General features: G+C 39.6%; 1 protein-coding gene across 1 annotated transcript; it reads right to left on the bottom strand.

Moving 5' to 3' along the window:
* Positions 1-10,704: 10,704 nt before the first annotated feature.
* sox21b (SRY-box transcription factor 21b) lies at positions 10,705-12,986 on the bottom strand. The gene is made up of 2 exons (XM_062456676.1): positions 12,707-12,986; positions 10,705-12,525 (listed from the first exon to the last, which is right to left on the bottom strand). Exon 2 carries the CDS (start codon positions 12,501-12,503, stop codon positions 11,772-11,774), a length of 732 nt encoding a protein of 243 aa, XP_062312660.1. The 5' UTR covers positions 12,504-12,525; positions 12,707-12,986; the 3' UTR covers positions 10,705-11,771.
* Positions 12,987-14,191: the final 1,205 nt, after the last annotated feature.

The following is a 14,191-nucleotide window of genomic DNA, read 5'->3' as shown; positions in this document are numbered from 1 at the left end:
CTCTGGCTTAAAGGTGCATCAGAGATATGCATTTAAGCATATTCAGAACACGGGGCGTGAAATTAAATGTGTGGCAGAGTGAGAAAAATATACAGACGCTGGAGATGCCTTAAAAATAGTCATTTATGCAGATGGAGAGGAGTGAAATCATTTGCAATGGGATGACCCTCTCTCCAAGCATTTCTCCCCTCACTGTTCTTCCCTAATCTTACACTGTATCTTCCTTTTTCATTGAACTTGCCAGTTTGCTGCTAAGCAGCCTTGTAGATAAGGCAAAGTGCTAAAGGAAGACTACAGAAGGAGCTCAGTGGGGCCGTTTCTATTGCACTTTCACCCAAGGCAATGGGCAGAATTTAACGGATTCCTTCCAACATATGTTTTTGCCAGATAAGTAAACAGTGTGTGTCGGAAATGAAAAAAAAAGCATTTGCAATTTAATGACATTACAGCTCCCAGCTTAGCCCGCCGCGCTGCGAGGCGAGGAGCAGAGAAAGGGGAAAGCGGAAGAATGGAACCGGGTGTCATCAATGTTTTTTTTTTCTCTTTTCCCTTGCAAGAAGCAGCACTGAATTCTTCTTATTCTTTTCATAGCCCTTCACTTCTCCATCCATTCCTGCTATTTTCTCCCCTCGCCCATAGTTTCCTCTCCTTTGTCAGGATGAAATTATCTATTATTTTATTCAGAAGTCTTGATATTTTTCCCTGCCACAGGAACTTCTTCAACATCAGATTCCCTGGGCTAGTGAAGATCGAGCCTGTCTTTTTCTTTGCTTCTCCTCACCCACCCTCTTTCTCTTTCTCCTTATCTATCTTTGTCTGGCTCATCAAAACACATTAGACTGCTTGGTACAATAAGACAGTGTCTCCATGTTGTCAGGACATTCAGACTTAATACCAGGACACAAAAAAAGAAAAATGTCAGAGGGAAAAAATCAACCCAGCCTCTACATTTCAGAGGAGGTAAAACATCTATCCACCCCTGTGGAACTCAGTGATTTTACCCTTTTCTTCCTGCCGGCTGTCAGGCAGCAGCCTTATTATAGAAGGCTAATTGTGCAGGAAAGCAGATTATGAGAGTGGTGGGGTGTACTCCTTGACCATGTGCTAATGTGATGACGTTTGGGGACCCTCTAAGCGAAAGGCGTTGCATGCCAGGGCAAGTTTTGGCACTGGCTATAATCTGCCTTTGGTATTAACTCAGCAAACCGGTTTGTTTGAGTACGGATCAATCGCTCGCTCATTATTTTTACAAGAAAGCTTTATATTCAAGACGCTTTCCTGGTGTTGATCTCTCATTAACCATGCTATGTAAATGCACTGGCAATCCCTGTGTAAGGGATACGATGTTTGCCCGGGGCCCAGGCTTGCAGAAGCACGTTAAGAAGGAGAAGGGGCAGGAAATTTGGGTCAATCGCCTTCGCCAAAACTTGAATTTCTGATTTTCCTTAAAGCCGCCTATTCTCTTATAATGTGTTTTCAGTTTGGTGATGTTATGTTTTAAATGTCAGCCCTAGAGCTGTCCAGCAATTTAGGAGACAGCAAAAAAATGTCTGCCTCAGAATCTGATCCAATTGTTCATGATACTTCTGTAATCTCTCCTGGCTGCAGTGCGAAACACCCTCCATTGGTTCCCTGGCTGCTGCTGTCCTGGCTATAGATTCCACATGTGTTGTGTTCCAAGGGGTTGGAGGGGAGCAGGGATGTTAAGGATAGAGGAGGGGGATGTCGATATGGGATTATAACAGACAATAATGTATCTTTAAATGAAAGGGTCATCTTGATAAAATAATAGAAAATCAACATCTGATTTGACTACATTTACATTTAGTCATTTAGCAGACGCTCTTATCCAGAGCGACTTTCAGTAAGTACAGGGACATTCCCATGAGGCAAGTAGGGTGAAGTGCCTTGCCCAAGGACACAACGTAATTTGCACGGCCAGAATTGAACCAGCAACCTTCTGATTAACAGCCCGATTCCCTAACCGCTCAGCTATCTGACCCCCTGAGCGTTCAAGTTGCAAAGCAACCAGGATGAGGCCTGTAGTCTGTATCTACAAGAAATAACCAAGCCGTCAAGAAGCATTGTACATCAAATTAGAGGGAAAATATTTGAACATGTTTACTTGCTGTTATCAAGCTCACAAACAAACATCTTTCGGAGACATCCAACAATGAGGAATATTATTATATCTGATGTTGTATGTTTGCAGATCAAGATATGTGTGGTAGGAGAGATTGTTGAGAAGTCTTCAGTGTCTGGTGATATGCACTCTGGCATGGTGAATGATGCAACAGGAAAATTATCTTGACAGCCCAAGTCATGGGCTCTGCATTTCTTTAGCGCCCTACATACATAAATCTATGTCTCATTATTGCTCTATGTCAGCTACATGTATTTTTACACCTGTCTGCAACAATATTGTTTGATAAAGTTTGGAGGTGTTTCAACTCATTCAAGTATGCCCTGTCGTGTTACGAGAGTTCCATTGGTTCAAATGTAAGAAAAAGTTACAGTGAACTGAAGGCTCTAACATTGGAAATATTAAAGACAGTCTTCTACATGACCCATTTCTGATAATACCACAAGTCAATGTTGTGTAAGTGTTTAAGGAAATCAATTTATGTGTAAGAAAATGCCTGTCCTACATTAAGCAACACAAAATTAGACCTACGGTTTACGATCAATGAAGATGTGTAAGTTCTCCCTTTTTTTGTACGGTTACACTTTCCTTGTTAAAAACTTTAAGAAGAATAAGAAATGTAACTCAGAAAAGATGAAGACTGCTCTAAGTATTGTTCAAACTATTTGACTCTGAGGGGCCTCTGTGTGACTCAGAAGGTTGGAAGGGAGTACATGTCATGTCTGGCCTTGTGATGCTTTTGTAAGTCAACACAAAAATGGGAGAACGTGTCTTTGATTGCTTCCTTTGTAACACGTTCTTTACAGCACTCTCTCCCCCTTTCTCCCCCTTTCTCCCTCTTTGTTCCATGCTCTGTTCTTCAAACTTACAAGCAAGACCCATACAAATGCTGTTTTGAAAGGGTAAGGTTCGAGAGTCACTACCTTTCTATAGCCATTCTTGGAAAATTACAACAGTTTGTTGTATGAATTGACCATATAGTTACAGTGGTTGTGGGAAAGAAATAGACCATTAATAATAGATTTGTTCTGAAGACCTTGACATTATTTCACAATTAAGGCATGGAGTCATGCTCTTAATCAGGAAACCAAATGGAATGTTCCATGGGTGAGCCATGTTTTAAGATGAAACATGTCTCATGAGAGTGTTTAAGTCACATGTTCTGCTGAATATAACCAGACTATCAAATGAGTTGTGCTTTTGTTATCATACATACAACATTGAGGAAGCATGTGGGGAAACCAATAGAGGTCCTGAACCGTATGGGCAGTTATGCCTTCATCATCATTTCCAAATGACGAGAATATCACAGCTGTAAACAGGAGAAATATGTTGCCATTGTACATAGGTAACTACCATTATTGAGTCAACATTTTTACCACTGCAATCCAAGGAATTACCGATATGAACAACATTGCCAGCCATGGAGATACTTGGATTTGATTCACCTCTCCTTAAATGACTGCCACCCTTGCAGAGAGGAGTTATACTGGGGTGACTAGCTCCCTCTGCAAATGGAGCCCAAGCCAAAGGTTCTCAGCCACCAGAGTGGGGGCTGAGCATCCAAACATTTCAGGACATGGAGATTAGCTATGGAACAACATATCATTTGGCAATGATCTATTTTGCCACTGTTGTTAATTACAGCAAGTATGCAGAATTTGTGTGCAAAACCATGATACCACAATGAAGGGAGTGAATCCCAGCCGGAGATTTGCATGCCATAATCCTGTTGAAATGTGAATAAATAAAGACTAGGAATTAATGTGGGCAAGATTTCATTTTTAATAAGTGCTTGGAGAAACGAAGAGGAGAGAAAAAAAGAAGACTATTACATCTCACTTACTTCAAGTGGAGTTGTGAGTGTGCAGGAAGGAATCATTCCTTCTCATTAAAGGTGCAATCTCGAGCCCCCCAGATCTCCAATGTAATAACCAGAGAAAATAATCTGTTTTATTGATAGGCACATGTAGCAGAGAATATGCCAACTGCCAGGTACTTATCTTTTTGCCTGTGTCCTGTGTTATAGAAGGATATAATTCTTTGTGACTGCTCCTGAGGGCATCAGCTCTTCAACTTCATTATTTCTACTTCCGATAGATATGTTTTGCCCTAAAAACCTGAGAATTTAATACGAGAGCTGACAATCTCTGCCAGCGGTCATTTGGAAATGGAACAAAAAATGTCATGTCAGTTGACAGAATATTTTCTTAAAGCCACACACCTTCCATCTTATTTAAATTTATTGATGGATTCACAAAGTAATCCTGTGCCAGTTTACTGATGGGAAAAAGGGATGCTTGCAGAGCATATTGAGCAGTCTTTGAGTATGAGTTAAGCCTCTCAACAGAGAAGGATTGATTTTGGTCAGTTGTCATCATTGTTGACACTGTTCCTGCTTATATTGTAAACATATTTGAAATTATTTATTTTTTTTATAAAAAATTTCAGTCATAACATAATAAGAGTAGAACTGGAATGTGTTCCAAATTCTTCAGTAAAAATCACATAAAGCACTATTACAAATTTGTAACAAATTCCTTCCTAATGCTGGTAAACCATGCCAGGAATCATAAACACTGCTCATGTGAGTTTTGTTAATCATCCACAACCTGACAACACTCTTTGTCCAGGAAATACATCTTCACAAAACCAAACCTTGTTTATACAACAGTTGATAAAAATCCTCCCATTCCTCCAACACTGATCCCAGTCATAAGTACTGATGACCTCAAAAGAAAACATTAGAGTTGACAAAAGCTGTGCTGTCTCCATCAGAGGAGGTCAGTGTAGTTATGTGTTTCAGACAGCAGTGGGAGCTTTAGTGTCAGACAGCCTGAGCAGAAGAGGTTTCTGCTCTTTATAAACTGGAGCTGCATGCATCACCTACTGCATCTTGACTGTAAAATGCAAGTACACCACAAAAACTTCATCTCAATGTAGAAAACAGGCCCAAAAGAAAACTATGAACCTGTTGTATCTCATCTGTATTTACGGAATCTGTGAAGCTGAACATTATTGTAACAGTGCTTTGCAATTACTGGAATAATACATACTATATACAATCATATTAATACTATAGTGTTTTACAATAATTCCATTAATAAAGTTACCATAAGTCACATGGAACCAGTATACTGGTGGAGACCTATGGACGGTTTATCAGATATGACACAACAGAGTACTGGCCACTTAGAGAGAAAGACAGCTTTATCTTCACCAGTCATAATTGATGTCCTTCCGTGCAAAGATCAGAAGTAAACCCCAGCTATCTCCATCAAGACATCTTTTGTTATTGCTTAACTTCACTGGATGAGTTATTTGCCCTGGGCTAATAAACGATGAGTAATTTGATGACCACACAAAGACAGACAGAATATTCCCTGTGTAGCTGTGTATGGATATGAACAACAAAGTTGATCACAGATATAATTTGCCAGAGAATCTAATGCAGGATGTGCCACAAATAACAACCAGAATAAAGTGCACCATACAACTATTTATAAAAGACGTGCGTCAAATAAAATGAGCAATCAGCCACCTGTTCAGGGCAGCCAAAAAAGCCTCACGACAGTGATGGATTAGTAGAGGAGATCCGTGAACAAGTGACTAATGCCACTAGGAATGTTGTATTGGTTTTGCTTGGTTTCGTTGATTGGTTAGTGTGGTTGTGTTTGTAAGTCTGGCATGTGTACTGCTCTTTGTCAGCAGAGAATGGGCGCCCCATGCCCACTTTGGATGTAAATTGTGAGGCTAAATTGTGAGCCTTAAAGTTTAGAGAAGCTCTGAAGTAAAGCTGAACATACAAGCCAACAGCAGGCGCAGTGTTGGCAAGTAGTTCTAAAGTGAGGAGGTGCACTGCCATTGAGATGACTTTTAGTATATAAAATAGAGGAACATCACTATTAGGAGCAAATGTGTTTTATTGTCAGTGGGTACTCCTTAAGGATGGTCTTTTTGAATGTCTTGTTTGGATGTAAAAAGTAAGAACAGGGTTGTAATGGAAAAGGAGCTGTTTAGTGGCCCTCATAAGACAACAACTAGATAGGTAGAATGCTGAAAGATCGAATCATCAAAGAAATAACAGGAAACGTCAGCGAGGATGTCCACAAGCTTTAAGATATGTATTTATGCAGTGTCACTCCTTTTGTACTTAAGATATTTAATATAACAACACAACACCAACGAGTAATCCTCATCGACATTTGAAGACCGCAGACCCCACGACAGCCTCACCTGAGTAAGAAGTAGTATCCTGGACACACCTCTCCATCTCCTGGTCCTAATTCAAGCATGCCTTCTCTATGCCCCAGCAGGGGTCCATATATCCCCAGCATTATGCACTTTTAAACAAACTTGGGTCTCTTAAAAGTAGAGCCAGACTTCAGAGGACGTGGCATGTTTATGGGAATGTGCTGTATGTGGAGATTTTCTCATTTTTCTGGTGACCTTGGGCACAGTGACATGTATGGTTTTGAAGCTTTGATTTGCCACGTTGGGAGTGTTGCGGAAAAGGTGCAATGCAAGATAATTTTGGCATTTTTCCCCTCCTGGGAGCATAGAGAAGTAAGAAATGTACCAGGTCCTCCTCTGGAGATTACAGGTAATACAGCACATAGCCTTCATAAACATTCTTGACACAACCTGATGATGGAAAGATTGCTTCAGGAGAGACTTTTCACACTTTGATTTGCCTAAAATGAGCTGGGGTAGTCAGTGATGGCTTTGAGGTTTTTAACAGAGAAACTTTCCCAAGCAGTAGATCTCCCCGCATCCACCCATGTTATGATATCCAGGTGAGACCACAAAACGCTATGTCAAGTAAACAAATAAAGGTAATAAAACTACAAAGAGATAGTGTTGATTTGTTATTCATGTCAGAAAAAAATACTCTAAATGTGATCCATCTGAGCTATTGAAGCTAAAGGCGTTAATCCAGGCCCTGTGGGCCAGCCGTAGGAGAATTAGGAATGAAAAAACCATCGGTGGATGCCTCTGAGGTCAACACAGAGTTGAACTGGTGCTACATATGTATGTTAATATGCCTAATCTCCCTTCTACAAATGTCTTACAGGCACATAAAGAGGTTTAACACTAAGACATAATGATATCAGGGCATCTGAAAGGGTTTATGAAAATATGAGACAGACGTGGCTCCAGATCCTATGGAAGACCCTTCATATTACGTCTCCATGACAGCGGTGCCGATGTTTTTTTGTTTTGTTTTTACAATTGACAATTAACATAAGTATTTTTTACTCTATTTTATCTATGATCTTTTAAGATATATGTCAGGGCATCCTATTTACCAATTTATTATACATTTTGAGCAACAGTAAACAATTGTGATTAAGTAGAATTGATAGACTTACAGAAAAAAACATGACATCCTGTAATTTGTCTAATAATAATAATATATATTTTTAAACTGGTCTAGGTTAGTTGACTGAGTGTTGCATACCGTTTATTTTTATACAACTAGGTAACGTATAACTATATATTTTTAAGAGATTATACCTAATATTACAACTACAGTTGTTACACTACTCGGGATTCTGAGAATAAGTCTGTGTACTGTATAACAAGAACTTTTTGCCAATGAAAAATATATGATGTTTTCTCCCAGCAGGAAACACGTGATATAGACATGCTGTCATCCCCAAGCTCATTTTCAAACACTGGGGAAATGACATAAATAAAGGTCCCTGTCTCCCAGGAGTAAGAAGTAATTAAGATGTCCATGAAGCATCTCAGCAGGTGGATGCAGAGGAAAGTCTTTCAATTAAGACTGGAGAATGGAATATGATGTGTTTAATTTCCCTTCACACCAACCTTGTATAAGTGGCTATCTGGCAATTATAACTTAACATTTAGTGACATTTTACCATAAGGTACTTGGCTGCAAAACTCTGGATCTGAGATATTTGGCGAAGAAGTGTGATGGAATGTTCATGGTGACATGAGTGCATGTCTGTATGCACAGCCTTGCTGACCAGCATGTCTGGACAGTAGAACATCCCTGTATGGTGTGTTAGACAAGATTGTAGTTTTCCTTACAAAAGCTGACCTGTGGGCACTATTCACCTCAACAAGACCAGTGTCACTCACGCCCCTACAAATCTGATACATTTAAGATGTCATTTCAATTCAAAATGGCATTTATGGCGCAATAATAAGAGACGGTTGTATAGATGTTGTTGGTGCTGTTTTACATAAATGGCATGATTGACGACGGATCTAACACAGGCGTAATACATTTTCATATTGTTTTACAAGACAGATGTCCAACTTACAAGTGTAGGTTGGGTGAAGAAAAAGGGCAAGTAACTGGTTGTCCAAAGAGGGATTCAATGTTAAATTTAAACGACAACAATATTAATAATTATAACAATATATTAAATAAAATATGTATATAATTATAACGTGGTAAATCGTACAATTGTCGTGTAAAAAGAGTAAAATATATTGATAAACAATAGTAAAGAAAATTGATCATTTCATCAAACCACTCACAAAAATCACAAGTTAATGGGTGTCCGTGGTTACCTGACCTGACAATCTTGTATCAGCACCGGAGAAAGATTTCCTGAGAAAAAGTTTTCTCCCAGTTATTTGCATAGTTGCATCTCCACCTTTCCTATTCAGTCTGATTTTTCTTCTACGAGAAAAAAAGCATATCTATTCAAAAGGCATTTAGTCCATTTATTTCTTAGCCGGTAAACCTATTCATCAATTGTTCTGCCTTGTAGATTGCATTCTAATGCTAATCTAGCGTGTTAAATATCTTTTTGTTCCCCTTTCACCGTTTTGTCATTCAGTTTATCCAGTTTTGGCCACCCATTTTATTTATTTATGCGCCTGCTTCTATTCATGTGCTCATGTATTTTTTATTATGTTGTTTCACTGTCATGCAGTGTCAACTCACTCTATTCAATGTGGGCTACTTGAAGGGCTTGGACGGACAAAGCGTGTACACATTGCAGTGCTATTCACTCCGGCCAGCTGGATCGGCTGAAAAAAACCATGTGAAAAGAAATCCTCCACAATGGACACAGAAGAAGTGCACAATGCTAACAGTTTTCCAAATACCACTGATTGCTTTCATCACAATGAGGGAAAGCAGCCGCTTTTTGCTGAGCTCCACTTCAACAAACAACACTCTCACAAAAACCTCCCAACCCACGTTTTGTTCCCAGACAAAACCTCCTCGACCGTCTAAACGCTCCCAAAGAAGAAAAAAAGTTCTTTCAGGTTTCTTCCCCTTTCCTCAAGTAAAATATAATAAAAGGGCGAAGAAAGAGAGGGAAATGGTCACTGAGCTTGTAATGTGAGTTCCTTTATCAACCTGACGACCTTTTCATGCATTTTAGCCAGCAAAATGTGTAATGCTTCTTTAGCAAAAAGCAGAAAATATTCTAGAAAATGAACATACGACATTCAAAATATATTTTAAAACCTCAGAATATCTTGTGGCTTTGTAGGCCTAATGTAATCTATAGGCTACTGTATGTATGCACGACCTATAAGGCTATAAGTTAAAATATAAATAAGACACCAGTTTAAAACATCAATACCGTTTCTCTTAAGATTTGTTTTGATCCACAGCGGTCTTTGGATAAACAATTTGCTGAATTGGTTTAGACAAGATAACATTTGAATATCTATACTGTAACTGTTTGAAACAGGTCACTTGCGCGTTATTACCAGTGCAAAGCAGGAAGTTCCGTGGAGAGAAGTGATCGGGGTGTTACAATAGATAATACAGAGTGGTGAAAGGGTTTAATTAACCGTGACGGAGATAATTATCCCTGGACAGTCCAAATTAGTTTTGCATAATCGCTCTGATCCATATGAATTAACTTCTTAATGTAATCGAGGAGGGGTGGTTTGCTTAAATAACATGTCCAATGTATTATTGCATGTCCTAATATGAGCATAGATTCTGTCCACTCCCCCAAAATATAAGCTATAACCACCCAACCTCCCTTCTCTCTCTCTCCAGCTCTCTCTCTCTCTCTCTCTCTCTCTCTCTCTCTCTCTCTCTCTCTCTCTCACTCACTCACTCACTCACTCACTCACTCACTCACTCACTCACACACTCTCACACACACACACACACTTAAGGACCAGAGATCAACTGTTCCCAATAGTGCATGGGAGGCCTTGAAGAATGTGCTTTTCATTGGATGATTTAATTAATATAAAACATAATGTAATTAGTTGTGTTTTGGATTTGGAAGTAGACACTTCATTCAGACCCTGTTTTAAATCTCCAAAAGGATCCCTCCTCAACGGCCCTAAGGGGATCTTTTTACTGGGAATAGAGGGCTTAAAAGAAACCCACTCAGTTTTATCTTCCTTCCTATTCACGATTAAAATTGTGATAAATCAGGTTTTGGCTCTTGATTACAATGGGTTGATTTAGATTTCCGGGTAATGCTATTCAAAGCGCGAACAAAAGCGGCCTTTGGAGGATACCTTACACTTCACCTGGACTGACCACGTCAGGGCAAGATAAACATCTTGTTAGCAATTCAAAAAGAACTACAGCGCGATTCTTTCCATTTGTCCGCATACGCTTTATTATAATCCTTTGTTCAACAAATGAACAGAATAGCATTTAAGAGTTTAAAGTACATGTAAGTGGTGTTAAATAAAACACAAAACATACAACTTCAATAAGAGTTAGTAAAACGAATTATGCTTCTTATATGCACTTAAATGCACATAAATGCGGATGTCTCAAGAAACAAAAATTGTCAGTGATAGTTGAAAGAAAGATCGACGTTCTGTAGTCGATTCAAAACTTTGGGGATACTTGGCAGAGTTTCTCCTTCAATAAATTACATCATATAAGCACTTCATATTTCCTGTGCAAATGTTACAGGACAACGTCCTCTGGTAAATCGCTTGGGTCACCATATGCTTCCACCAAACAATAAATATTACAGACATCCATAAAACAGTGTTTAAAAACGTAAAATATACACCGGATTTCTAGTCAAACAACCATGCCTGTTCCAGGGCCTATCTCAAAAACTAGTCTAATGAAAAATCAACTAGTATCATTTATCTGTACACATTTACAGTAATTCTGATTGCGATACGTTTTGAAGATGATACAGGTAGCAGGTGCATGATAAATTTGTAAACCCATCAGTGTGTGATTAAAGTTTCTAAATATTACTGAATTATCAGAAGAAATAGTCAACAAATTAAAAAAGTGGTCATCATTGGTCTCATTGGACGCTGTCAGCTACCCACCCACTTGATTCCAAAAGGTCGGAAGCAAGTGCAACTGCAACAGATAGAAATCAAATATGGTACTTTTCAAATGAGTATTCACATTGTCAAGGGTAAACTGGTTTCCTACCCTTTCCTCTCCGGTTTCTGTATTATGCCATCCGTTTGTTCCTTTCCTCTGCCAGGTGATAGCTGAATTGTATTTTAGAGAGTTCTCTAAATAAGCATAATAAGCTACCTTAGATAAAGGCATTAATCAATATACATACACATGTGATATCTGAGACGACGAGCACTTCATCACATGTACAAATTTGTGCATGCATAATAAATTCTTGCATGAATATTTTTTTTTCACATTTAAACAACTTCTAGGTCCATATTATCATAATGCCGCGGCATATGCGGGGTACGGTTCTAGTTGTGGCTTGCCCATTCCAGGAAGCAGGATATAGGCTAACGGTGGCTGGAGCCCCGCTGAGGGCCAGCCTGCACAGTTACAGGGGATCATGTAGCCAGGGTTGCCCGGAGATGGATGTGAGTGAGTGTGAGCTCCACCGACACCGCCAGTTCCAGTGAATGCTGTGCCACTGTGGTACCCCAACGGAGAGGCGTACGGAAACGATGGTGGGGAAAGCTCTGCCATCTTCGACCCGAGGTCAAAAAATGAATAGGGGTTCGTGGACATGGACGGGTTGAAGAATACCCTGGCAGCTGCGGCTGCCGCTGCCGCTGCCGCCTTGTCGGGGTTTCCTAAAAGGGACTCGGAAAGTGCTCCACTAGATAGACCGCTAACTTTGAGCGCGTCGTGCTCTCCAAGGTTGTAGGGCACTGGGAAAGCAAACTTGTCTTTTTTCATTAGAGTCTTTGGCTTCCGCCTAGGTCTGTATTTATAGTCTGGGTGTTCCTTCATGTGCATGGCCCTCAGTCGTTTAGCTTCGTCAATGAATGGCCTTTTCTCTGACTCGGTGAGAAGTTTCCACTCCGCTCCCAATCTCTTGCTGATCTCAGAGTTGTGCATTTTAGGGTTTTCCTGAGCCATTTTTCTCCGCTGAGCCCTGGACCAAACCATGAAAGCATTCATCGGGCGCTTTACGTGATCCATTGGTTTCGACATGTTGGTACAAAGTACTTTTGGCCTGAAATACATCCAAAGACAATAATGTCAAGTCACTCATGAAAACAGCTACACCCAAAACAATATGTCACATCATCGGAAAAAGGTTACATTTAAGAACATCGATGTACATTTCTGCAGTAAAACGTTATGACAAAGAAAGCTGCCATTAAAAAATACAAGTAGTATACGTCTTCACTTACTTAGATTTCAGTTCTTCATCCCCCCCGTTCGTATCCGTATGGAAACGAGAAAAATACAGCGCACTGATGAGTAACTGTGTAAAAGTTAGGTTTTCTGATTCATGGTGATATCCGACGACGACAATATGACAGACAAGTCAGAAGCCAATACGACCGGTGTAGTAGTTGTTATCTTGTATTTGCTCTATCGCCAGAGAATGTTAACCGCCACTCAGCACTTGAATCCAGCATTTACGCAATGGATGATAACTCCGGGCTGCCCCATGTGAAATAAGGATTTGTGAAGCAGGTAGTGAAAGTGCTTTAGGAGCATGCGCAATGCGTCTAATACACTGAGCGCTCTTTTAATCCCTCCCTGTTCGCGCGAGGGAGACCCAGAGGAAAACGCATCAATATTTTCTTGACTCAATCTTACGATTCTATTAGGACCAATTCCGAAGATTATAACATGTATGTATACCATAACAATTATGATTGCATGTAGTCCTACATTGATCACAAATTAGTATAAAAATAAAGCAAGCAATTTACAATAACAAACATGTAGGCTAACGCCTTTATTTATAAGGGGCCAATACATCGGACTGCAATTTATCATCAGAATGAAAACACTGAATACTGAAAACCTTAAAGATGGCTATAATGGACTATAATTCCGTGGTCTGATGAGGATGTAAACTATGTGCGCTATAGTCGTTGGCTGAAAGTCTGGCCTACGTTTTGGGATGACATAGGCCTACTTTCTATCAAGTAGTCAATTTGTTGTTCAAGTGTCTCAAGTAAGCCCAAATCACGATCATCCTTCAATAAATGTAGCCAACATGAGCCTGTATGGCCTTTGATATTGTGATCTTAAAGATTAATCTGTCTCTCTCCCCCCTCTGTTTACTTTTTCAAGAAACATTTTCAAATGGTAAGCCTACGTGAGGCTTACGTGATAGCCATCCTGTTTGCAATGCTAATCTATTAGGCCTACAGAATAGGCTGTATATAATTGGTAATTGACATTAGCCTACAGCCCGTCCTGCACCCAAACATGGTCGCCTCCCCTGTGACTGTCCTTATGGGTGGTACAGAAATGTTACACGTCTACACACACACACAATATACCGATGTAACGAATGTCTTCGTTACATGTTCTTATTCTATGGGAAAGCATTTGTCATAAATACTACTAAATATTGAGGAGGGTAGAATGTCTCTAACCGGCGTTGGTAAATTAATTATTTTACCGAAATTCCCCTTTCACTCTCACTTCAAAGGACTTTCCCAAGGGCAGTGAATCGACAACTGAAATTAGGTTGTCGAATATTCAACTAAGCAATTACAGTTATCTAAAATACTTGTTGAGTAAATTGTATGTAAGTGGTTTGTTCCGTACTGTTGTGCATAATTATTTAAATGGAAAAGTAAAAAGGGGCTGCATCAAACAATTGATAATGCTGAATAGGTCGGACATTTAAATTGATATATAAATGAATCAAC

This window comes from Osmerus eperlanus, chromosome 3 (assembly GCF_963692335.1).
Source record: "Osmerus eperlanus chromosome 3, fOsmEpe2.1, whole genome shotgun sequence".
In the NCBI taxonomy this organism is placed as follows: domain Eukaryota; kingdom Metazoa; phylum Chordata; class Actinopteri; order Osmeriformes; family Osmeridae; genus Osmerus; species Osmerus eperlanus.
The sequence above is the reverse complement of the archived record's forward strand: the minus strand, read 5'-3'. Positions and strand labels throughout refer to the sequence as shown.